Raw genomic sequence first — 24,507 nt, forward strand, 5'->3', positions numbered from 1 at the left:
AAAGTTGTTGACAACAATGGTTTTCGTTAAAGGTTTTGAAAGATGCAACACCTGGATGTCTTGTTAAACCACTGTCTTAAGGCACAGTAATGAATATGTCCCCCAACTTCACATGCCTACATTTTATTCACGATTAATTGCGATTAATCCACAGCCACCTTGTAACAGAATTAAAATATAAATAATTGAAGTGATGACATCAAATGTAAGCAATATTAGAAAAAACAATGAAATACCAGCGAGAACAACTATGCAGCTAGAATTCTATAGCAGTATTTAAATGAGGGCGAACAGCAGAGGACAGTTGCAGCTGAGAGAGAGATGGAGGAGCTGTGGGACGAAGAGCACTGCAGGAGCAGAGAAGAATAATAGTTGATAACATTAAGGGCTGCTCCTGTGTGGATTGTGAAACTTTGTTTAGCTGTTTGGTGATGGGAGTTCTGTTGGACCACACAGAGCCTGTGTAGCTCGTAGAGAAGACCAGAACGAGGGATTTGCAGAAACTCAGCCAGGCTTGAAGTCCAGCTTAAAGTTTACTAAAGACACGTTAATCTGGTCCCAGACTTGATGTTAATTATTTATGGCAGGGCTGGATGATCAAGCAGAACAATTTAATATCACGTTTAATTACTATCAAAAGTATGCAACAGCCGTTGTGTCACCTATTGTTTATTCTGTTCTTGTGCTTCCAGAAGCCCGAAGAATTCACCTCTTAGTCTTAGTCTTATCTGACTTTAATAATAAGAATCATCAACATTAATTACACAACTAATAGGACAGGTTTTGCATAAAAATAGAATTAATGACATGCGTTGCCCGTAGTAGTACTTGCTTCAGTATCTATGAAAGTCTTCTTTCTACTTGAGTACCTTTTGCTTTACTGTGATTTACTGTGTGCTTGTGTATATATGTATATATATATATATGCATGTTTGTATGTGGGTGTATGTATACATATATATTTTTATATGTATGTATATTTTTAATATGTGTATATATATTAATATATAAATATTAATGTATATGTATCTTTAAAAATATATACAGAGAAAAACATAAATATTCACTGATTTCTGACGTGGTTCATTTGGGGTAGTAGAATATAATGAGGTGAAAACCATGTACATATACTTTATACATTTCTGTTGAACCATTGAAGGACCACTTGACTTTAACTGTCTGCAGGTTGAACAACCACTGAAGGACCGCTTGACTTTAACTGTCTGCAGGTTGAACACACTGAAGGCTTTCCATAATGACTAGGTTGACACACATTCGAGGGCTTGATCTCCATGTGAAGAAATGTGTTTGATATCTTCCACAATGAGTTTATTATTGACTCATCCAGGCATGACTTATCATGACGCTCCTCATGGGATAAAAACACCCAGAGGACTGTGTTAGAAATTTCCTGCACAGCTGGCGGTTAGACAAGCAGCTAATTTATTCTCCCCTCCGCTCTAACAGAGTTTATTATTGAGTATGAGGAAAGCCAGTGGGAGCCCGGTAACTGGAAGGAGCTCCTGCGAGTACCTGGGAACCACAACTCGGCCATTCTCAAACTCCAGGGTCATGTGGACTACTGCTTCCGTGTGTCTGGAGTCAACACTGTGGGCAGGGGGGCCCCGAGTGAGCCCACAGAGAGATACAAAACTCCCCCAGCAGGTTTAACACCGTCTCTTCTCTTTTTTTCATGTCTTATTATACTTTTTGATAAGGTCCTCCAGTTGCCAGCCCTACAACATTGTGAACAACCAGAGTTGCTACATAATTGATTCGCTCTTGTTGAAAATCTGCTCTCTTGCGTGCCATTTCTACTTGAGATTTATTCCTCTGCACCGACAAAATCTATATCCCTTCTTTTCAACAGCCCCTGACAAGAACCCTGAAAATATCCGAATCGAAGGTCAGTTACCACATGAAATGGATATCAACTGGGAGGTAAGGAGGAGAATTTGCTCTTTTGTTATCTTTTCTTTTTGTGAAGACTGTATAATGTTGGCCGCCTTAGCTTTGTTAAAAAAGAATCACTTTCACATCACAATTCTGATGTCAAAGAGAATAGTGAGAATTTATTAACTTTCAATAGTCAATTACAGAAAGGGGTTTAAAGAATTGACAGACTTTTAATGTTTCATTCTGTGTTCCACATCTTTAGAAAAGCCTTCTTCTAGCCTTGCTGTGAAAACATTTTCATTGAAAGGTGCTTGGCCTTTGATAGGAAAGAGAAAGGAGAGCTGTGAAAGGAACCTTTTTTTTCTCTCTTATTGCATACAGTAATAAATTCAGCTTTATTGTAGAAAGATGAGCCTCTCCTTCGCCTATTATCTAGTCGCCCTGTCATGGTAACGCAGCTCCTGAAACCATATTCATGAGTTCTCCCGCTGCTAATGATTTGCCTTTGTGAAAAATCTCATTGTATTTCTCATGGTCTGACTTGTGTGCGGAGATAAATCTTTTCATCTGTGAAGAGATTCCAGGTCCTGTATCAAAGTAAAGCCTCTCTGCTGGAGCAGGTCAATTGTTCCATTGTTTCATTAGATGGCAGGATAAAACACTGACAATGTTCCAAACACAGTTCACTGGACCAGCATGTCATCCTAATCCCACAGATGCAGTGACATTGAGATGCCGAAATTCAACAACAGTCTAACGCAACCTTGAAAGTCTGTATAAAACTCATTCATCACTCATCACATTGCCCATCCTTTTCTCTGCTTCAGCCCTTGGTACCGATTGAGCACAATGGTCCTGGTCTTGAGTACAAGGTGAGTTACAGACAGCAGGACGTGGATCTTGTCTGGACGGAGCACATGGTGAAGAGACACTCGTTTGTGGTGAAGAATACTCCGACATTTGCACCCTATGAAATCAAGATCCAAGCAAAGAACCATCAGGGCTGGGGGCCTGAACCCAACATAGTCTTAGGCTACTCTGGAGAAGACTGTGAGTACTTCACACAGAAAGTATTTAATCATTTTTATAATATTGTGGATCTAAATGCTGTTTTAGCCCAGTGGTTATTTTTCACTCACCCTGATTTGAAATACTGTTGAGAACCGGATAATATGTATTTTCTTATCTGTACAAATCACTGCTTGAGTTGCTGCCACCTAGTGACTTAACTTGTGTAGCATCTCGCTAGTAAAATTCAGTTTTTCATGAGTTTGTAAAGATAATTTTGTATTAATACTGGGATGATATGATTCTCTGAATGTAAGAACTATAACAACCACACCATTACTGTGCTTCATACTTCATAGTTAGAATCCTGCCACCGACTGGTTTATCGGTGAACTTGACCACTGGCCAATACTCATCAGAACTAGTAAATAGTAACAAACAAGCTGTGTAATTGTCCTTAAGCTTTTACTTACTGACACTACTGCAGGCTGTTTCACCATTAAACAGTTCTTAGCCTTTGATTGGTTATAAACCCAAACTGTTTTTTTTATTTGCGCTTGCTTGAAGAAATACACAGAGATTCAGCAGTGATTGCACCATTGCAGCGCCAGCTTGTCTTCATCGTGCCACCGCAGTAAAAACTAAGAAGACTTTATATTAATGTAACAAAATTACATATTAAAGGAAATGAATTGGAAAAAAAACAACCCACTGGAAACAACTCGATGGCTTGCCTGCAGGTGGCGCCAGAAAAATTGTTTTGATCTCCTGGTCCACAAGTAACTGTCCAATGGAGATAAGCCGTCAACAGACAACTGAGCTGGTGACAATAGTTGTGCTGGAGAACTGTAGTAATTTGTACACTCAGTTCTGATGTGAGGCTCAACTTTAGTCTCAACATTTCTATTCCGTTATTTTGATCCTAAACCAGCCTTTAAATCCTGAGCTGCTGTTTTGCACAACCCAGCTATATTCAGAGTTTATATAGTTTTGCTTTTCAGAGGAGAAAAACAAGTTGAAAAGAAGTGACTACGGTTTAAATCCATCAACAGAAACGATTCCCTTTTGCCTTAATTAAACTCCTAGAACTAGACCAAAGACAAACTAATGAATTTTCTTGTTTTTTAGTGGAAAGATAAATCTGTGGGATGAAAGTGATTCGATGTCTGCAGTTTACTGACATAGAGTTAAATGCTTTTCAGGAGATTAGGAGATAGAGTGGCACAGACTTCCCACTCACCTTTTGGCTTCAATTTGGAGCTGTCAAAGTGCAGAGTAGTCAGTGTAACTTCACGATGTGTGTAGATATGTGTGGTTTTTCTATTTTTTAACAACATAGCGTGTGTTTGCATTAAGCTACATTTTCTGCTCTTTTCTGGTATTTTTCTGGTATTTTCATATTACGTGGTGGCACCGTTCAAGTGCACCTGGTAAATATTAGCTCTGTTATTTCAAAACAGAACAGGATTAAAGACAAAAGTTAAGTCTTGAACAAGGAGCTTCTAAGAACAATTTCTTTTGTGCGGGTTGTTTTGTTCTTGTATTTCCATAAATCCTCAGTAGATATGAATACCAGCTCACATGTCTTAGATAAAAAGAGAAAAATAAATTCATTCTCTGAGGGAAAATTTACTTGGTATGAAGTATGCAGCTGGTGTTTTGCAGCCATTTACTCTACTTCTTGTACCTAGCCTTCTTCTGGACTTGTCCTGAGGAGGAGGTCCTATCAGGTGGAGAAACCTCACTGTTGTTTTGTGGCTTTAAAACGGTGTTAGCCATTGTAGTGTTTCCTTCCTTTAGTAGGAAATAGATTCACATATTGTTACTAGGTTCTAGCACATTGTTGGTGTTATCTTCTTATGTCAAATATAAGAAGGAACCTGCAGGAACATGTGACTGCTTTTGGCTGAGTTCCAGTGGACTGTAAAGTTTAATGTGTATTTGCCCTTGTAGTTCCCTCCGCTGCACCGGATGATGTTGCCGTGGAGGTGTTGAACAGCACTGTGGTCAAGGTTAGCTGGATCCGTGTACACAGGGACAAGTTACATGGACATCTGGGAGGCTACAGGGTAAAACCCCAAACAGACCTCTGCTCAAACACCTTGATGATCACCTTGCTCAAAATCAAAGACCAGAAATGATTCTCCTGAAGTGAACGTATATAAAGAGTTGGACGTGGTCGCCCGTGTTCTCTCCGCTGTTACAGATAAACTGGTGGCGTCTTCGCAGCCTCGTGGACTCGAAGAAAAACCACGGGGAAAAATTTGCCGTGACGTTTCCTGGGGATCATAACTACGGCACAATACCAGGACTAACTCCCTTCTCTGAGTACAGCCTTATTGTCATGACCTTCAACGGGAGGGGCAACGGCCCTGGCAGCCATCCCGTCAATTTCAAAACCCCAGAGGGAGGTGAGTTTGTGGAAATAACAGCACCAAGTCTATTGATTCACAACTGCTGAAGAGAAAATCTAATAATAGGTGAGAAAACTGGGTTGGAAACGTAACCCGCTGTTTGTATTACTTTTTCTTGCCCCACAGTCCCAGAGAAAAATCCTGTTTTCAGGGTCACAGATGTTCAGAAGCACACCGTTGCCCTCGCCTGGGCCCCACCATTTGAGCCTAATGGGATTCTCACTGGATACCTCCTTGAATATCAGCTCAGTATGTATCTCTGGGTATTTTTACACTCACTCTGATTTATTAGCGGTGCTCCATGCGTGTTATAACCAAATATTGTTTTTGCCTCGTGTTGAGTTGTCAGCAAGCATACAAATACGCAGGCCGTATGTTTTAATCTGACGACACTGACTGCACGATACGGACCCAGACTGTGGCGCTGTTTGACATGCAGCTTAACTAGTCATGTAGTACTGTTCTGAGAAGAGAGGTGCAGTACATGTGAAGTACATGAGGGGATCTATCTTCACTGGTGATTGTCTAACCCTGTGATCCTGGGCAGAGAGGGGGGGAAATGATGGTGTTCTAATAGGGTCCAGGTCAGTGTGGGGTCACCGTGTATGTACAGGAAACATGTCAGGGTGACGGCTGGGTGTCACAATCATGGATGAGCCGAGGCTGACCCTGGAGGTTCAGACCTTTCAATCCTGTGCTGTCCAGAGAATGCTTTTAGCAGGGCTTACAGTACAAGGAGAGGTACTTTATTCTTTATGCAGTAAAGGAAAACAATACAATATGTCTGAAAATAGGCTGAATGTTGAGTAGCACTACAGTACATTATACATCAATATAATGTATAAATCAATATATAAATCAAATTATATATATATATAAATATATATATATATACAGTATACTGTATATGTATGTATGTGTGCATATGGTCTTCCAGTGAAATGATTCTGTACCCCTTACATACATACATTCTGTATGATGTTTCCTCAGGACGTATGTGCTGTCACTCTTTGGAGTGATCTGACTTTGTCACCTCATGAAGAAATGAACCACATCTTATGTATTTTAGATGTACTTCATGAAAGCCGTGTGAATTTATAATTAGAGTTCACAGCACAGATGTTCACATCCCGTTTAAACTCAGCACTGCCCTCAGTAAGTCTGGGTGGTACGTCCCCGGAGCAAGTAAAGAGAGGAGATTTGTGGCCTTTAGTTGTCATCAGCTGGAGTTGCATAATTTACCAAAAATAGTCTTTGTTATGGGGAAGCATTTCAGAGCTGATCTCTGATCACGGTGGGTGGCATTCGAGGTAGAACAAAGAAACAGACCAATATGTTCTTGTCATTGTTTGCTGCAGGAGCGATACGGCCTTCTTTTTCACAGCAAAGGTCACCTCGCCACCTGCTGCGTTTGTTTTGTCACGAAATAACACAAATGCCAGCCCTGCCGTCTTCCTGACTGCTTTACACTGTGGAAAAATTAGATTCCATCTCAACTTACTCAGAATGTCGACAACAACCTGACAAGGGTCATACATTAACAGGTGTAGGATGTGAACCTACATTAATGTCCCTGTGGTTTAGTGTTCTAAATGTGTTGAGCAGAAAGCAGCACAGAATATCAAGAGATGCTTTTTATTAATGGCAGGAGAAAAAACAGGCGTCCACTTCAAAATGTCAGGTGACATTTGCTTCTTGGCATTGGTTAAATGTCTTGTAATTGTCAGTTGGATTTATTTGAAAGGCCAGTGATTTGACTTTAGCATTTAGGTAAAGACAGGCTCTCGACATAGATGCTATGATTCATTTTTGCTTTAGGAAATCGATATTCAGATAAGTCATTGATGAGTTGATTTAACATTTAAGTGTATTAACTTTAGCTGGAGTATTGACGAGGGTCTAGAAATAATGTGACTTTTAATTAGAATAAATTGTAATTCTTTATTTATTTATTTTTTTAAGATCTCTACTGCATTGAATTTTTTCTAAGATCTCTACTGCATTGAATACAAGCCATAAAAATATAACCCTAATCCTAACTTTAAAATCAGAAATTAACCCTCAGATTAATTAACATTAAATCTATTTATTTAATTTGCCCTAAAGTGAGGCTGGATTATGATTTTTAAATAGCTTCTGTGTTTTCATGACAATTGAACCATTTTTCCTCTTACACCTAGTTAACGACACAGAGGAGATGGAGCCTTTGCAGACAGTGGACATCAGCAACCCTCTCACGACTAAGTGGATCCTACGTGACTTGGAACCCTTGAGCAAGTACAGGTTCTACTTGCGCTCGTGTACCACAGTGGGCTGCGGGCCTGTGGTCAGCGAGGAGTGCTCCACCGCCTCAGAATCCAGTGAGTAAAGGGTCTCAGAGCAGATGGAGTGGCTGGTGCGTGGCTGGTCAGGCCGGTGTGTGTGTGAATGGATGAGTGAGCGTCATTTTCAGGTGTAGAATCATCTGTGCAGAGTTCAGTCCAGGAGAGTCACCGCCTCTCTGTCAGAAAATGGCGTTGAACTCTGAGAATGTGATATATTTCTGGGCAGGCAGGCTTTTCATATCTCAATGTAAGTAATTTTTGTGGATAAACAATTTCATATGGGTACTGTGGAGGTTTTCATTTGTCACTGTCGGCAAGTGAGCAAGTGCTTATTGATTGGACAGAAAGCCTGAACTATGAAACAATCAGCTGAGAAAGAAAATTGCTTTTAGCAGGAGGGAAACCGAGGTCTCGGTGCCAGGCTGTGTAATTCTAAAGAGTTGGTGGGTAAGTTGTCGTTATGAGTGCGATTGTAGGGTCTTATTTGTTCTTTTACATATCCATCATTTTGCAAACGTACGCTCAGGGCAACTGTTGTTGATATTTGAGGCACATGTGCGAAGGAAAACTGAATTTGTTTTGCGATAAATGCCATGACATACATGCCAAATATATCACCTATCTGTCTGTCTGTCTGTCTATTTATCTATCTATCTATCTATCTATCTATCTATCTATCTATCTATCTATCTATCTATCTATCTATCTATCTATCTATCTATCTATTGTCAATGTCTGTGTTTGTATCAGTTATGTTTCAACTCTATTTGTAGTCAAACTGCTTCTCTTCAAACCCGTGACTTTAGTCTGCCATATGAATAGTTACTTATGTTTAGCTCTCTGCTTAGCGTTGTGTTTTTTTTTCTCTATTCTCTGTCCCACAGCGTCCACCACGACCCCCCCTGCTGGACACAGTATATAGATTTGTGTTCACCTCCAAACTGTTGCACGTCATAGCAGAACAAACTCTTTCTAATATACAAACCCCATTTCCAAACATGGTGACAAAAATAGAACAGCTGCTGTTGATCTTTTTTGTTTTTACTAAGGACCGGTCAGCCAGTACTGGCCGGTACCTAGGAGCCTTAGCGCCGTGCTGATTGTTGAAGGATTGTTAAGGATCGATACATATTTGAAAATGAAACATCGGTAGATTTTATTATGTCAGTATTTGAGTCTGAAATTTTGAAAAATTCGACTGGATAGTAGATTATTCATTCTTTACAAAATGACTCATGGTCTGTTATCGGTCCACGAACCAGGGTTTGGGGATATGACCTTTTGAGTCTTACATCTGGCTCTATCTTCCCTTAAATGTGAGACATTTAATATTTTGTTTGACTTTTTCCCTGATAACCTGCTACAGAACAGACTTGATCAACACAGTTCTATTGGAAATGGGTTTTGTATGACTGAACCTGTATTGTAGTCTGACGGTCTCTTTAGAACTCAGTGGTTCTGTTAGTGCATGGTGATACTGAGACACAAAGATGGCTGTTGTGATTCATCAGGGTTTAAGTGTCAGACATTTCATCCCATTCATTGTTTCCTCGTACATAATCAAAAAGTTGGAGACGTTGATCCGACACAGTTGAATGACCTTGTCTGATGTTTGCCCTTGTCATCAGCTGCGAGCTCTGCGACGCTTCCCTTCATTAGAAAAATGTCAGCTTCTCCTCACAGATAAAGTTTATGGTTTCCTCTCTAATAACAATGGTAATGAGTTGCCTAATTATGGAGCCAAACTAATTGTGTCTTATTAGCCGGTGTAAACGAATATTGACTTTTATCCAAACATCATCAGACACGGCCAAAAATGATTTATGTAAACTGGCAAAATAAATAAGGCTTAAAGGGCCACAACACAGATCAGACTGGAAATGTGTGCAAAAATAATCTAAAATGTCTCACTGATGGTCTAAACAAAACATTGGTTTCTTTCTTCTAGATTTTTCTAGACATTAGTTTACTAATTTTAGAGCTCAGAATTGCATGTGTGCTAACAATAGACGGTAGAGCCCAAGGCTATGATTTACACTTAATAACCGTAAGGTCTGTATTTTGTTTTTCTTTTCAGGCAAGTCAGCTTCCCTCACACCTGCAAGCGTTCCAAAGTCCCGTGTGACCAAACCCACTCGTTCCACTATAGGTAGAGCTGCACCTTGTTGTGACGCCACAGGCTCCAAACTTCAGATAGAAACCTGAGCATTGATTGAACTTGACATAAAAATATTGCTCACATTATTTTGGTTAATCCTGTGATTCCACAGTTATATTTCAAAAAGACGGATTACTGGTACCGAGAGTGTTATTATCATTTAAACACTTAATCGCATGAAAACAAATGTTTTCCCCATTTGTTTCCAGACAAACATATACAAGTATATTAGATATTTATTATTATTTACTCATATTCAATGAAATATAATTTTACAATTAATTTAAATATTATAATATTATATATTATAATATATTTTTTTTTTTTTTCAAAATTCATCAAGCAGGCCGGATTGAACACTGTAGCGGGCAGGTTTTGGCCCCCGGGTCGTATGTTTGACACCACTTTTTGGAGCAAGGATAAATTATCTTAAATTCTTTTATCAGATTATTAACAAATCAGTGCTGTAAATACATTAATTTTGACAGCATAGAACATTTTAGAGCCTTCAGACTGAAGGACTCTGTCTACAGTAACAGTACCTTCGCCTTCAGCCGCAGTCTGTTTATTTCTGCTTTGCTCATATTTCAGCGGCTCCCAGAGAGCTGAACAGTGAAATATCATCCCTGTTTTCTGTTCGTTACACTGCCAGAGAATGCTAATGAAAAAGCAGTTTTTAATTTCCAGGCACCCTGGGAAATCTAGCGTACTAGATCTATATCCGTTTCCAAGTGTTGAGGCGCTTCAATAGGACAAATATGTCTAATTGTCAGTGATTGATTTGTTGGGCTCTGGCCCTCTGTACACAGCGGTGTATTGACCCAACAGTCACCTGACATTTCTATGCGATCTTCTGCTGTGTAAACAGCAGGCCAGGGAAAGGACGGTGTCCAGAGTGGCATCAGAGCAGAGTTAACGCAGTGAAGGGAAACACTCCTTCTGAGCCGTAATGGGAGGGGGGGGGAGGGGAGGGGGGGGGGCAGAGATAAATGGTAGCTATTGACAAGGCCAAATGTCAGATTTCTGGCCACCTAGCTGAATTTTAAGTGTCATTCTCAAGGACATAGGCTCCCTGCCAGAACCACAGCAACTTTCTGCAACATTCATTAACCAGTCAGTAGGCGTGATGACGGGGAAAAAAAACAGGAGATATTTTTAGTTAGCGCAGGCTCCATACTGTTTGTTGGTTGAAGTCATCACACAGCACTGGAGGAAGGAGCATTTCCATAGTCTGCTACTAATCCATCAACATTAGTCAAAGAGTGTCACGTCCGGTGGTTGGGAAACACGAACACAAACACAGGTGTCCTAGTGCGACGAATTATCACCTGAGAAAATGAGGCACCTGAGCTGGAAACACATCAGGAGATTTGCATGTTTGCCGTGGGGAAATAAAGTGGATTCTGTTTGACTAGTGAGGACAGCTGGCTCCAAACCACACTGAGGATTCACAACAGTCGCTGCTAAATTGGACTTTCTCCTCTGTTCAGTAAAAACTGACTGATGCGAAATCATGGAAGGGTTGAATTTTGTTGATAACAATTAGAATTAAAATAAATAATATTAGAATATGTTAAATAATTGGCTATTCTCTAATGGTTTTATCATAGTACTGTATTAGTATGACACATACTATGGTACAAATATGCTGACTGTAGTAGTCCTATAATGTAAAAGTTATCACGGGTCTATACACACCTGCCTTACACACGGAGGGTCCTGGGTTCGAGCCCTCGTGGAACCACATACCTGGCGCCCCCAAGGGGCAGCCTGTTGGAGCTGATCTACTGTTAACACACGACTTTCCCATGTGGGGTAGATAGAGTTCAAACTACTATTAGTTTTATTATTCACTCCAAAACTGGCTAGCTTAGTTAGCAACCACGTTACCAGTGATTCCGAAGATAAATTAAATAGTATATTTTGACGTAAAAAGCTATTACTATTTTTGGGGTAATTCTTGAAATCATTTTTATATTTTTGACCAGCAGTTTTGTGTCAGTTGATGTACAGTATAAACTAAAGGAACTTGATTTAGTACAAGTGAAATCTCATTGTTTTAGCAAAGTAAAATTTATTTTGAATGCATAATCCGTCCTGCGTAACAGGTCTTTCTGAATCCTAAAGATCTGGACAAGCCTTGATGGACCATGAGAGCTGTTAGAACGTCATCTTCTAGCTGTCATTCTTCACCTGTGGTTAAATTTCCATATCCACATCGCTCCTGTCCTGTGTACCTTAAGAGATTCCTCTGATGTCCTGCGCTGTCAGCTGTTATTGATGTGTCCTTACAATAGAGTCAGGAAACACAGGAGCACACTCAATCCTCCTTCACAGAAGGTGAAGAGCAACATCCTTCATCACGTAATGACAGCTCTCCTCATCGCTCCATGATGGCTTTGACTTGCTGTGACCTATTCTTAATCCTCACCATCACTTTCCTTGGTTGCTATTCTTTAGCTGCCCCGTCTGTCCCTTCACTGTCCAATGTTACCTTAGATTAAAATGACTGCTTGGTAAATATTAGTTGAAAATATGTAGAAGGATTTGCACAGTCGACTCTGGGTTCTGCGGTGGTGTCCGCTCTACTCCGGTTAGCGTACATTTTTATGGTGTAGCAGCTAACCATGCCACCGTTGTTAGCTGCTCACATTCACAGTGTGAGTCTTTGCAACCAACACAGGCTGCCACAGGAGGCGCTATTAGGAATATTTGGTTCCTCACATATTATATATGCACTACGGCCAACCAATGTTTAAAAAAATATTTGATTACTCTGTAATAAAAAAAAGAAACAATAAGAAAGAAAGTGTAAGAAGTTGAACGTGAACAGGCTCATGCAGTAGCTGTGACCATGTGGCGTTTTGAAGCGTCAGCAGAATCCCAGCCGCACGGTCCCGCTGAATAAATTATACGTGTGTACAGCACTCAGTGCTTGATTAATTAGACAAGCGAGATTAGCTGTTTAATATTAACGTTGCAGCATCATTATTTTTACCTGCTGCCTTTGCATTCGTTGAACCGTCAATGTGCAAGAATCAAAGATTCTGATGTGAAAAGGTCAAGGTGTGTCAGAGGTCACCAGGTGTCCTTCTCTGCAGGTTTGACCAGCAGCCACGAAGGCATCTCTACCCAGGGCTGGTTCATTGGCCTGATGAGCGCCGTAGCTCTCCTCATCCTCAGTATCTTGATCGCTTGCTTTGTCAACAGAAACAAAGGAGGGAAATACTCTGGTGAGTACCACGTACCTATCACTTCCTCCTCATAGTAAAAGCTGCAAGAAGATTATGTTATTTTTGCTACGTTGCTGTTTACTACGTGACAAAAAAAACATATAATTTGTTTGGAGCCAAAACAGCAACATTTACATCTAAGGCATTTATTGTGTTTTTGAAAAAAAACAACCTATAGATAAAAATAAGCTTTTGCAGCCACAGGAAAATTGCTGCTGCTGCTGCTGCGTGCGGATCATTTGAATGTTGATTTATTTAGACTCACAGCTTTTTCCAGCCACAAACCAAACAAACTGCAGTGTCCAGGGAGACAAATGCAAATGTTGCACTGAGGCTAGCTGCTGTGACATCAGCCCAGTGGTGTCAAAGCGACTCCTGTTGTGGACATGATACCCCGCTCGGTGTATTAGTCACAGCTAATGGCCACCAGGTGTCTGACTGAGTGGCGACAGCCTGGAGACGGTGGAGAAAGAGCAAAGCCTTTCTTTGTTCTTATTCTTCATTAAGCTTTCATTATCACCCACTCCCACGGCAACCTCCGCTTTGATACGCCTGAGCCAGAGGTGTTTTTTCTGTCAATCAGTGGCAACTACACTAAGGCAACAAGGGAAGTTCAGCTTCTTGTGAAATGTTTTGAATTACTGCGTCAACTATATATTTTTTTTAATTCACATTGAATTGAATGAATAAAACAACTCTATGGCAGGTTCATATAAAAGCAGCAGTTTATCTCCGAGTCTCACAGATGTTTCTTTGGCTTTTGATCATAAAAGCAGCAGTTTATCTCACAGATGTTTCTTTGGCTTTTGATTTCATTTACTGTGAGTCAATAAGCAATGGACAAAGCAAAACACACACACACAAAAAAAAAACAACACACATTTACAAGTTGGGTCTAAAACAATATTTCCCAATCTTTTTTTCTGGGGACCCATATTTTAGTTCACAAACCCATTATTCGTAAATTCCTGAGAAACATGACGCAAGATGACCCAAAATAAACATCTCTTGCGACTCACCTGAGTGTCATTGCCCAGTACTTTGGGAAACGGTGGTCTAAAATCAACCTGAACCTGGTTTGGTGATATTGACCATTTTTATTTTTATGTAAAAAATAATAAAAAAATGTTGTCGTCTGGTTTTACATAAAGCAGCTGCCTCTGACGTCTACGTCTATTACGTAAATATTATTAAATGTCGTCAATCTGTTTAAAAAGAAATACAAGACCAATGTCAATGCTGGCATCTTACAAATCCTTTTCTGAAGAATTCAGAAGTTAAAATTAACCGATGACTAATTCTAATAGAGTTTTTATTTTGTGAGCAGTGAAAGAAAAGGAAGACCTTCATCCAGATGTGGAGTCTCAGGGCATGAATGACGACACCTTCTGTGAGTACAGGTAAGACGAGGGCCGAATGGAACTTTTAAAGGTTTGTTGTTGTTTATTTATTCTTGTCTTATATTTTTTTTCTGCATTTCCTTTCTTGTCCGAAAGACCACAGCGTGTGCAGGAGGTTCAGAAGAAGCCTCTCACTTCCACTGTCTGAGACATTTGATGAATTATGTAACAAAGTGATCTGTACGTGCCATACATCAGTGATATCCCTGTGTTGTTTACACATTAGTGCGGTGCATCTATTAGCCTCTCCCTTGTAGGATGTGGTGATTGTTGATTTGGTTTAGTGCTGATATTAGACGTGCTAGACGCTACATCACTGTGGGATTTACAGCAGCGCTCGAATGCAGCCATTTTCTGTCCTCGTGGAGCAGAACAGAAGCCTCACAGCACACAGCTGGAGGCTAAAACAAATCAGTGTAATTGAAAGAAGCTCATCTCTGGGGCAGTTATATCTGGGCACGATTCATTAATCCTGAAGTTGTCCAATTCATAACAGTCTAGTGCGGCAGAAGGCCCGGTGCAATTCCACAGCCAGTGGGATATTCAGAGAACAACAGATTCTGTCGGTGGGATGAAATCAAAAAGCATTTTGGCTTTGGTTGTTGCTGTAAAGTGTCCATTGTACTAGCTATTTTTTTGTTTTTTGTTTTAAATTCCTCACATAAATTGGTATGGAGTTCAAAGTCGGGTCATACTGTTGGAATACATTTAAAGTCCCTTTTGCTGCAGTCTCTCTACTAATTGACCTGCCACCTTAAAGTAACAGTACTGCCTTTAATTACATATGAAATCCACACTAAACATTTCAGGCTTAAAATAGTAAGATAGTAATAGTAATGCATTTTTTCACAGCTACAGTCCACCCATAACCTATATTAATTATCATTCTTTCCTCTTGACCAATACGGATAGCTAACTGCTAATTAGCGCACGCAAATGGAAGCAATCAAATGCCTCATGCGAGCAGCGTTTGTGTTCTATCACATTTGTGTTTCGTGGAGTGTAGTTCAGCTCTACATTGTCACCGTTTCCCTCAACAAAGGTTGAAACGTTTGAATACGACATCATCAGCCGAGCATTACAGAGCTTCAGTCTCAGCACCTTGTTGTTACCTTTGTTATTCAAGCACTGTGGTTTGTGTTTCAGCACCTTGTTGTTTGTTATTCAAGCACTGTGGTTTGTGTAGACAGTGGTAGTCATTAGTCTGTGAATAGTCATCAGTGTGAAGCTCAGCCAGGAGTGAAGACAAATGTCCACCACACAGAGGAGGTGACGGTCAAACTCAGCAGCCTGTCTTACTGTAAGAAGCCATGGATGAAATGAGGAAGATTCTCTCTCAGCTGCGCCTCTCTCTCTCTCTCTCACTCCCTCTCACAGCGACAACGATGAGAAGCCACTGAAGGGCAGCCAGCAGTCTCTGAGCAGGGAGATCAAAGTGGGGGACAGCGGGGACAGCCTGGTGGACTACGGCGAAGAGGACGCCCAGTTCAACGAGGACGGTTCTTTTATCGGAGTGTACGCCGGCCAAAAGGAGAAGAGGGCGCCTGTTGATATCAAAGACACGGCTCAGATCCCGGCGTGAGGAGAATTGACCTCCAGTTTTGCCTCTCCAAGAACACAGTTTGCATCAAAACGGTCTCGAACGAACAAAAAAAAAAGAGAAGTGAACACAAACGCCATCCGTTGGAACCACAGGTTCGGTGTTACATAGCCAACTCCACACACTGCCATTCTTATTTACCATTGATTGAACGTTACTAAAAATGTGTACATATAGTGTATATTCTACATATGTTTTTATATATAAATATATATATTATCATGCAGAACATTTAGAGGACGTGTTTTTCTCTCTCTCGCTCTCTCCCCCTTACCCTCTCTCTCCATGATTGTAGCTGTATTATTAGTCATTCAAAACTGTCAGAGTAGAAACCACATCATTGCACACAGCTCCCCCTGGTGTTAACTCGTTACCGGGGAGTTAGTCGCAACATCAGGTTGATATTTTTCAGACTGACGTTTTATATATGAAATGGACTCATAAACCTATGAGGTAAGATGTGTACAAAGGTTGCTTATTAACTTATTTTTTTCCCCAGTGGTTTTATACGCACCTGACAATAGAACAAGGAAATCTACATATCATTTTATATCACGAAGCCTGATTGTTGAACGGTGGCTCAACCTGTGACGTTGAAGAAACGCGTCATGTGGTTTCTATGCCTTCGAATGTCTGAGCCTTCGGATCGATCGGACAAAAAAAGTTTTTGATGTATTGAAAAAGAAATTAAATGAAATCCATTACAGGACATTAAATTTTAAATATGTTGTTATAGAAATTAATAAGAATGAATTAATCATCTTTGCATCTGGAGTATGGCTTCGGGGAAATGGTTTTGTAAGAAATGCTAAAGAAGGTATTTTGGGAAATAGCTACTTGTTTGTAATTACAATTGACGATTGAAACTTTTCTTTGTCTGTACGGAGCTACAGTAATTGGTCAGATTCCCAGGAACCTGCATAAAACATTTTGATAAAAATTTGAAACTGTTATTTTGAAAATATGTGTTTTAGACCTGTGTTATTAAGAAAACATACTTTGTAATTTAATATTTGCTGTGGGATTCAAACATCCTTCCACATCAGAGCAAATTCAACATCTGCCAAAATACCAGAGTATTTTACACTGGACCAAAAGACGAAGTCAATATAAAACCTGTATATGCAGATTTTTTGTGATCTGGTTGGCTTAAGGCTTAAACGAATACTGCTGAAGTAATACTGTATTGTGTATCCCTGACAAGCCTTACTCTGCTACTCTGATCTTGGGTCTCAAATACCCATGACCCGTGGGCCACTGCTGCCATCGTCGTTCCCTCAGAGGTTTACCACAGTGTTTGATGTATAATAAACCATAAAAGTTTAGAAAAAGTGTGTTTTGTTCAATGTAAATACTGTGTAGTACAACAGTGAGACCAGACTAATTAAACTATTAATATTAATGAACAGACATTTCTTCAAGGGCAAAAATGTAAGCTCTTGGCTGGGTGTAAACTGTCAGTGGGCCAGAGGTGGCCCCCGGGGCCAGGGGTTTGGGACCCCTGCTCTAGATACACAGCCATTCACTTTCACTGTGATTGTAACATTTTTAATGTTTTGTAAAGATTCAACAGTTGCATGGAAATAATGTTCATCGGTGTTTTTTGATGTCATTAAACTGCTCTACTCTCTTGTAGTGGTAATGGTCTGAGTGCCGTCACTGACAGAAACTCAAATGTTTTTTTACCGATGTAGGTATTCCCCTCACATGTAAATGTTTGTCTTTCCTCCTACTTGGCAGTGAAATATTCCAATTGTAAAGACAGCTTCTTTACAAACTCGCTCTGAATAAAATGACGTTTGGATAAATTGTCCTCATCTCCGACATGACTTTAGAATGACTTCAGGAAATGGAGTGTCAGGTCTGTGAGCTGAGGATTGTGTTTGATTACTCTGGCTGCAGGGGAGAGTGAGACAGTCTGTGGAGTGGGCTCAAACAAGCTTCGTTGAAGGAGCGGGAGCACTCGTCATGTCTAATGGTGGAGAGTGTCATTTGGAGGCCTTTTTGTGCTGCTGCACTTTAGGTAACATGAGGACAATTTAGGTGACGGACGAAAACAGCTGGATTGACAGGAAATTCTCAAAGACAGTAGTGGGACCTGCGAGGACGTACGGTCTGGTGACGGTGACGTCTGTCAGGAGACAGAGATGGTGATGTGTTGAATAAATACAGTGGAACCAACAGGACTAGAACTGAGCAGATCATGAGAAGAGCTGAGGTGAAACAGAAGGCAGAGGCTTGTGTTTCAAAGCTGTGCTGATTCCTGAGCTGATGAGCTGCACACCTGAAGGCGGTTCCTTCTAATCAACTGGAGTCCCAGCTCCACAGTCTTGTGCCATGTGGCACAGAGTAGATCATAGAGGGAGGTCTGGTGTCGTTATCGTGACCATAGCAATTCTTGTGTTAGCCTTCTTGTCCTCAGAACCTTGTTGAGCGATCACTGCCAGCACCCTTTGGAGATATTATACTGTATCACTAGAACTGTTCCCACCGGCTTTTGGGTCTGCCTGATATACATTGAAAGTAGGGAAATCAAGAGATGGAGTCAAAGACACAGATAACGTAGCCAACATGGCATAAACATGGAACCATCGCATCAGCAACGGCAGCCCACGCTGGAGGAGAACAGAAGATATCGGACTGATAACGGCATTGGTATCGAACATCCCTAGTCCACATCACTTCAGTCACATTGCTCCCTGAAGGAGCATTTAGATGTCGACTAACATAACATAAGTCAACATCTGAAAAAAAAGAAAAATCATTTACTACAGCCATGTAAAACATGTAAAAGACCAAATATAGAATTTTTTTGTCACATGTCCAAATACTCTTTGTCCGTCTCCTAAGATAGAATAAAAAAACTTTACAGAAAGATTCATTTTTCTTTGTCAGAACCCTGTCCTCAGACTGTTCCAGTGGCTGGTCAAAGAGCTGAAACAAATGGAAATTGATTTTTCTTCTCTATGAGTAAACAACAAAATCAATGTGTTTGCTGCACCACACATGAAGGCGGTGACGTGAATATCACGGCTAAGTCTGTGGTACACACCGGTTTAATTAGCAACCTAATCATTTGAGTGAGCGTTAGACACAGTTGTGGGGACGATCATTTTATTGATAGGTTTTGACAAGAAAAATCAGCTGTCGTTGCTGACCCTGGTCAACAACACTGAGGGCTGATGGTTAGTCACACATTGTTAGACACAGAATGATTGGCTACGACGTTACTGCTGGTTTGATCCCTGGTCTTTGTGTTTGGAGTTCTGGAACATCTGGTTCCCCCTTAGTCCAAACTCAGGAAATAACATTTGATAAACAGGTAAACTGTTTACTCCGAAGGTGTGAAGGTGATTTGAATTGTCGTTTCTGATAGACTCAAGCAGGGGTCTCAAACTGTGGCCCGTGAGACCCCCCACATCTGGTCTATATCTAGATGTAATGATAAATAAATTCTGACCATGAGGACATTTTTTTTATTTCTCCTGGCTGTTCTTTTTGCATTATACAGTGTCTAAAATATGTATTTTTATATTGAAGATCTAACACTAATGTGGCTCTCACTGAAATGACACTTCACTTTGAGACCCTGAGACTAAACTTTAACTTTGTCCTCTTTTAATCATCTCTCATACTTATATTTGACAACCTCCAGCACAGCTCCTTCATATTACTCCACAAGGAGTTGCCAAAAATGATGTAAGGGTCTAAATCACAAAAACCAAGAAGAGTCACTGGATCAATACTTGTTTCCCACCGATGATTGTTTTTTGAAGTCATAAAAAAAAACACAGAGGTAAATCCAATGGCCTGTAGTTCAGAAAGGAAATGCAAAAATGTATGCAGTGGATGGTTGAATAATAAAGTCAGGTAATAGGAATCCTGGGTTACAGCAGCAGGGGGGGCTCTGGGCTCCGCAGCAGCCATTCATCTGAAGAGATGCAGAATTTCCTGTGGCAGCATGAGGCCCGTGACTCTTTCAAAGTGCTCAGGCATTTGGGAAATCTGAGGGACTGATCTACACACATCATACTTGCGGCAGCAAATGAATTGGTCCCCCAGGTCTGCCGAGCTGTCAGCAACTCACTTTGTATGAGTGCTTTATTCATCAACAGATTTCTCTCCGAGCAGCAACTTTTTTTTTGCATGGGAAGATGGGAATAAAGCAAAGGAAATGAAGGGAAACTTTTCTTTCTTTTTTTTCAGTTTAGTGAGTGTACGGTAAAGGACATCTGTGAGAGTAAATCAGGCACTGGTGCCTGTGAGGCTGCCATGATTCTCACCCACAGTGTAATACCAGTCTTCTCACCTTAAACGACACACGCTTTCCCCTCTTAAAATTTGAAATACTTCACCGCAAATGGGACTCGATACTCTGTGCAGAACAAAAATCTGATTATGTTTTTTTTTTTTCCCTATCGCCTTTTTTTCTAAAATGCACAAGTGCAAACAAGGTCTGAATGTTTTGTGTCTTTGTAAAGCAGCTAAAAATGGATAGCAATAATTTAAATGTGCCGGGACAGAGACAATGGGCCACGAAGAGAGCGCAGAGGGAGCAGCGACAGACGAGCACGAAGTCAGCAGTCGTCGCAGCCGCTGACCAGGCGGTTCTGTGTGTTGCTGTATCGCCAAACTTTTGACCTCAATTTATTTTTACTTTGCTGCTCACGCAGAAATAAATAATCATGTGGCAAAACACGTCCTGGCAGAGGAGTTCCGCCAGAAGACCACGATCTCTGGTTGTTGTTCTGCATACTTTATGAGCAATGTTTGAAAAAAATAAAACAACCCAAGGTTGACATCTTTTCATGAGAACCAGATACCTGTGACATGAACTCTGTTTTAAATTCATGACTAAGGCTGGAGCAGCCACTCGCCTGAGCCCTTCAGCATTTACATGAGTGTTTTTACATTACACTTAAAGGCTGAACTTACACACACAAAAACAAGCCTGTCTTGTCATGTTAGCATAGCATCTTCGAACGTTTTCGTTTCATTCAGGAGCCAAAACGGATCGGATTTTTGCAACTGTTTGCTAAGAAAGTTGGATTTCTTGTCAGTCCGAAGTTTACATAAATCGTCAGACCAAATAGGAATTACCATTAACAACACATTTCAGAAACAATACCGCCTTAAACATATTTTTAAGGATTAAATAAAATACAAATTATTATAAAAGACACTCGAATCAAATGAAATAAAAGACACATTATTATTTGGAATCCAGTTGCGGGACCAATTGGATGATTCGGCGGGACGTATTCGGTGCCCGGGGCCGCCAGTTGTTGATCGCTTGATAGCAGGTCATAGTTTAGTCTTACAATGTTAATTTTATTGCTATCCTATTGTCCCCATCTCCATACCTAACACTGTGGGAGCTCTTGGCAGCTGCTGCAGCAGCAGGGGGCAGCGGTCACAGTGGAGGACAGAGGTCAGCTGAAGGTGTTTCCTCCTCAGAAATAAAACATTTTAAAGAGCCCTAATTCAACTGTAAGACTTGGCTGTTCTTCATTTATGGGTATTACGTATTACCTTATACTGTCAGACCTGTCTGTCTCTCTGTGGTAATCAGTGTCCTCACTCTCACCTGTGTGTCCTGTGATTCCCTGTTCATTAGCTTAACTCGTCTCACCTGGTGCCTTGGGTATAAATACCTCTCTGCCTCAGTGTGTCTTTGTTGGTGTGGGCTGATTGGTCAGTCTATGTTGCTGTTGTATTGTATTTCTACAGTAGTCATACTATTGTGTTGCTGTTGCTCCATGTTCACATGGTCCAAATCTGTTTGCCTTTGTGCTTCTCTTTGTCTCATCTCGTGTGTGGACTGTTTCTGCCTGGCCCTGGTGTTCTACTGGGTTACCTGACTGAACGTGTACTACGACTGGGACACAGAGAAAGGAAAAACCTGTTGAGGTTCAGGAGACCAAAAGAGTTCTGTGATTTTGTGAATAAAGATGATTAATGATACCTATGATATAAAAATGTTCACAAGTCAAGTCTCAAGATATGATCGGCCGGTGTTAGTATAATTATGTAACATCAGTAAGAATCATTATCGGTTTTTCCTCCGATAATGAAAACCCGATAATGCAACCCCTGTGTTTCGCACAGATGATGTGACCTAAGAATAGTTTTGAAGTGAAGGTGAATTATTGTCCAATGCACACAATGAAATGTGTCCTCTGCATTTAACCCACACGGCTGCATATATCGGTGTCTGAGTTGATATCAGAATCGGAACCAAGGACCGTCTTAGCACTAAGTCATTTAACGTAGTTCCTGACTCTTATAGGGCAGCGGCACATTTACTAAATTTTACTTTTTTTTTTTTTTTAATGAAAAAACCTAGTAGAGTAGAGAAAGTAGCTTCAGTCTGTATCTGATAAATGTGGGCCACAGGATGGCCCTTTTATACATTTCTAATGTATGTTATCCTACAAAAAATTACTGAAGTGTAATCAATCAGACAAAGCCTATTTCTGACACACACTGTGGTTCCCCTGGGCCCAGGTTCTAGCTCAGGCTAAGACTAATGAGTCTCTGGCTTGACTGGGCTTAGCCATGGTTGTTCCCACTGGCTCTGAGCAGCAGCAGCAGCAGCAGCAGCAGCATCACCCTGAGTTCTCTTATTCTACTTGAAACTAGTCAGGTGAGAACTTGTACTACAGTATCTGCTGCCGGTTCATGAGCGCTGCCGACCACCAGAACACGCCGCCTCACCAAGGGGGTTTAGGACGCCCATAGAGGCTGGAGGAAGTCTTACAAGATTTGGTTCACATTCCTCATTGCAGTTACTACCAGATAAGTGGTAAGTCCAACTTTCAACACGTTTGAAATACTTTAAGAGGATCAGACTCGGTGCATGGTTACAGCAACTCTAGGTCTGATGCCTCTGACCTTCAGGAGGAAACCAGGGTGAAGAAGCAATTAAAAAGGAAGTCATTCAGATTTTATTTTTGCTGGAGAAAAACCCGTCTACGTGGTTTAATAAATCTGTAGTGAACACGAGATGGGACGGGGTCATCGTTGGTCTACACATACACTCCAAGAGAGATCTGAGAGATCAGTGCTTGTTAAACCAGAAAATCAAAATAATCTGTCAAAACGGCGTAGTTTCTGATCTGACATGGACATGCTGCTGAGGCTGCACCGTTTAACACCAACTTATATTATAACATTTTTAAAAGCACATGCCTGCTCAAGTATTTCTCACCATTCTGCCAGAGCCGACATCATTGGTATGATGAAATCCCTGTGGAGTGCACACCATCATTCAAACTCTGATTCTATTTAAATTTTAATCAAAATTTGACTCTGTTTTTTCAGAGACATGAATCACGTCTCTGAAATGAGAGCTGATTCTAAAACACTTGAAATAAAACGGCAGTAGGGTTTTGATATGATGGGACCAGACTTTTGAGTTTGTACTGTGTGTATTAACAGTGTCGTTAGACCAGTGGTGGCCACTCAGTAGATCAAGATCAGGTAAACCACAACAGGAGTGGTTTTGAGTTAGCAGGCCTACAGTTACGTTGGCGATTTGAGTGATTTGATTTAATAAATCGAACAAACTGTAACTAGCAACTTGCATGCACCAAAAATGAAGGTTTCTTTGTGTACACTGATTCTGTGGAGCAGACATTCTCAGCCTAAGGTGGCTCAGCCTCAGGCTCTCAGCCTGGAGTTGTAGCATTAGAAGACATGTACTCTAGGTTATCCCATTATACGACAAAGAGATAAAAAAGCTCCTAAACTGTTTTATTGGGGATATATCAGGAAATCCTGCAACAACAACAACAACAACAACAACAATGGAAGAAGTGACATGTACATACTGTACAACACCGCCTATGTCACTCACCTACGGTAACACAGTGGTGACATCATAATCTAGGACATAAAAACATAAGAAAAGTCTGACTAATGTTTGACATCAATAATGAAGAGCAAAGACAAATGAAATAAAGCTAATGTAGCACAATCCAATGTATGGTTCACAACTGGCAAATGTAAACAGAAGCAACCACCGCTCTGGTTCCAGGATGTATTTGTTAATATAATTAAAGATCATCACACACAACTTACAAAAATATTATTCAGTGGATACATTTATACTTATTTAATTCCGGGCTCATTAGCATTAGCATTAAAAGCTCTTCCTTTTTTTACTCTGTGAAGTTCAAGCTCAAGTCTCAGTAGGAGACAATGTCATAATGTATCTAATACAGAGGACGCGGAGGACCAGGACGACCTGTATCAATATGAACTGACTGGCTGTCAACACTCAGCCTGATCAGAGCAGCGCCGCACAGAGGCAAAGAGGATGTGATGTGAAATATGATGTTGTCTGTCAGGGTGCAATCACAGTCCTCATCCAGAGGTAATTTTACACATCACTCCTGTTCCAGAAGAGGGTGATTGTGGACGGAGCACAGAGAGTGTTTGTCATAGAGGCAGGTGTGAGGGGGAGAATTTTC

The 24,507-nt window shown here is 40.7% G+C and overlaps 1 protein-coding gene across 3 annotated transcripts in view; it reads left to right on the plus strand.

Annotated features, from left to right (window-relative positions):
• Window positions 1-17,859, plus strand: part of chl1b (cell adhesion molecule L1-like b) — a 62,981-nt gene extending 45,122 nt beyond the window's left edge. The window contains exons 18-29 of one of the 3 annotated variants that reach the window (XM_017036917.2): window positions 1,468-1,665; window positions 1,871-1,941; window positions 2,724-2,946; window positions 4,858-4,973; window positions 5,111-5,315; window positions 5,445-5,567; window positions 7,499-7,678; window positions 8,527-8,556; window positions 9,720-9,791; window positions 12,902-13,033; window positions 14,361-14,433; window positions 15,811-17,859. In XM_017036917.2, coding sequence (XP_016892406.1) covers window positions 1,468-1,665; window positions 1,871-1,941; window positions 2,724-2,946; window positions 4,858-4,973; window positions 5,111-5,315; window positions 5,445-5,567; window positions 7,499-7,678; window positions 8,527-8,556; window positions 9,720-9,791; window positions 12,902-13,033; window positions 14,361-14,433; window positions 15,811-16,015 — 1,628 coding nt within the window. In that variant the 3' untranslated portion in view covers window positions 16,016-17,859. The remainder of the gene's footprint in view (window positions 1-1,467; window positions 1,666-1,870; window positions 1,942-2,723; window positions 2,947-4,857; window positions 4,974-5,110; window positions 5,316-5,444; window positions 5,568-7,498; window positions 7,679-8,526; window positions 8,557-9,719; window positions 9,792-12,901; window positions 13,034-14,360; window positions 14,434-15,810) is intronic. The other 2 variants (XM_017036920.2, XM_008320456.3) reach the window with 2 other exon arrangements.
• Window positions 17,860-24,507: the final 6,648 nt, after the last annotated feature.

Source organism: Cynoglossus semilaevis, chromosome 11, assembly GCF_000523025.1.
Source record: "Cynoglossus semilaevis isolate Cse_v1.0 chromosome 11, Cse_v1.0, whole genome shotgun sequence".
Taxonomy (NCBI): Eukaryota; Metazoa; Chordata; class Actinopteri; order Pleuronectiformes; family Cynoglossidae; genus Cynoglossus; species Cynoglossus semilaevis.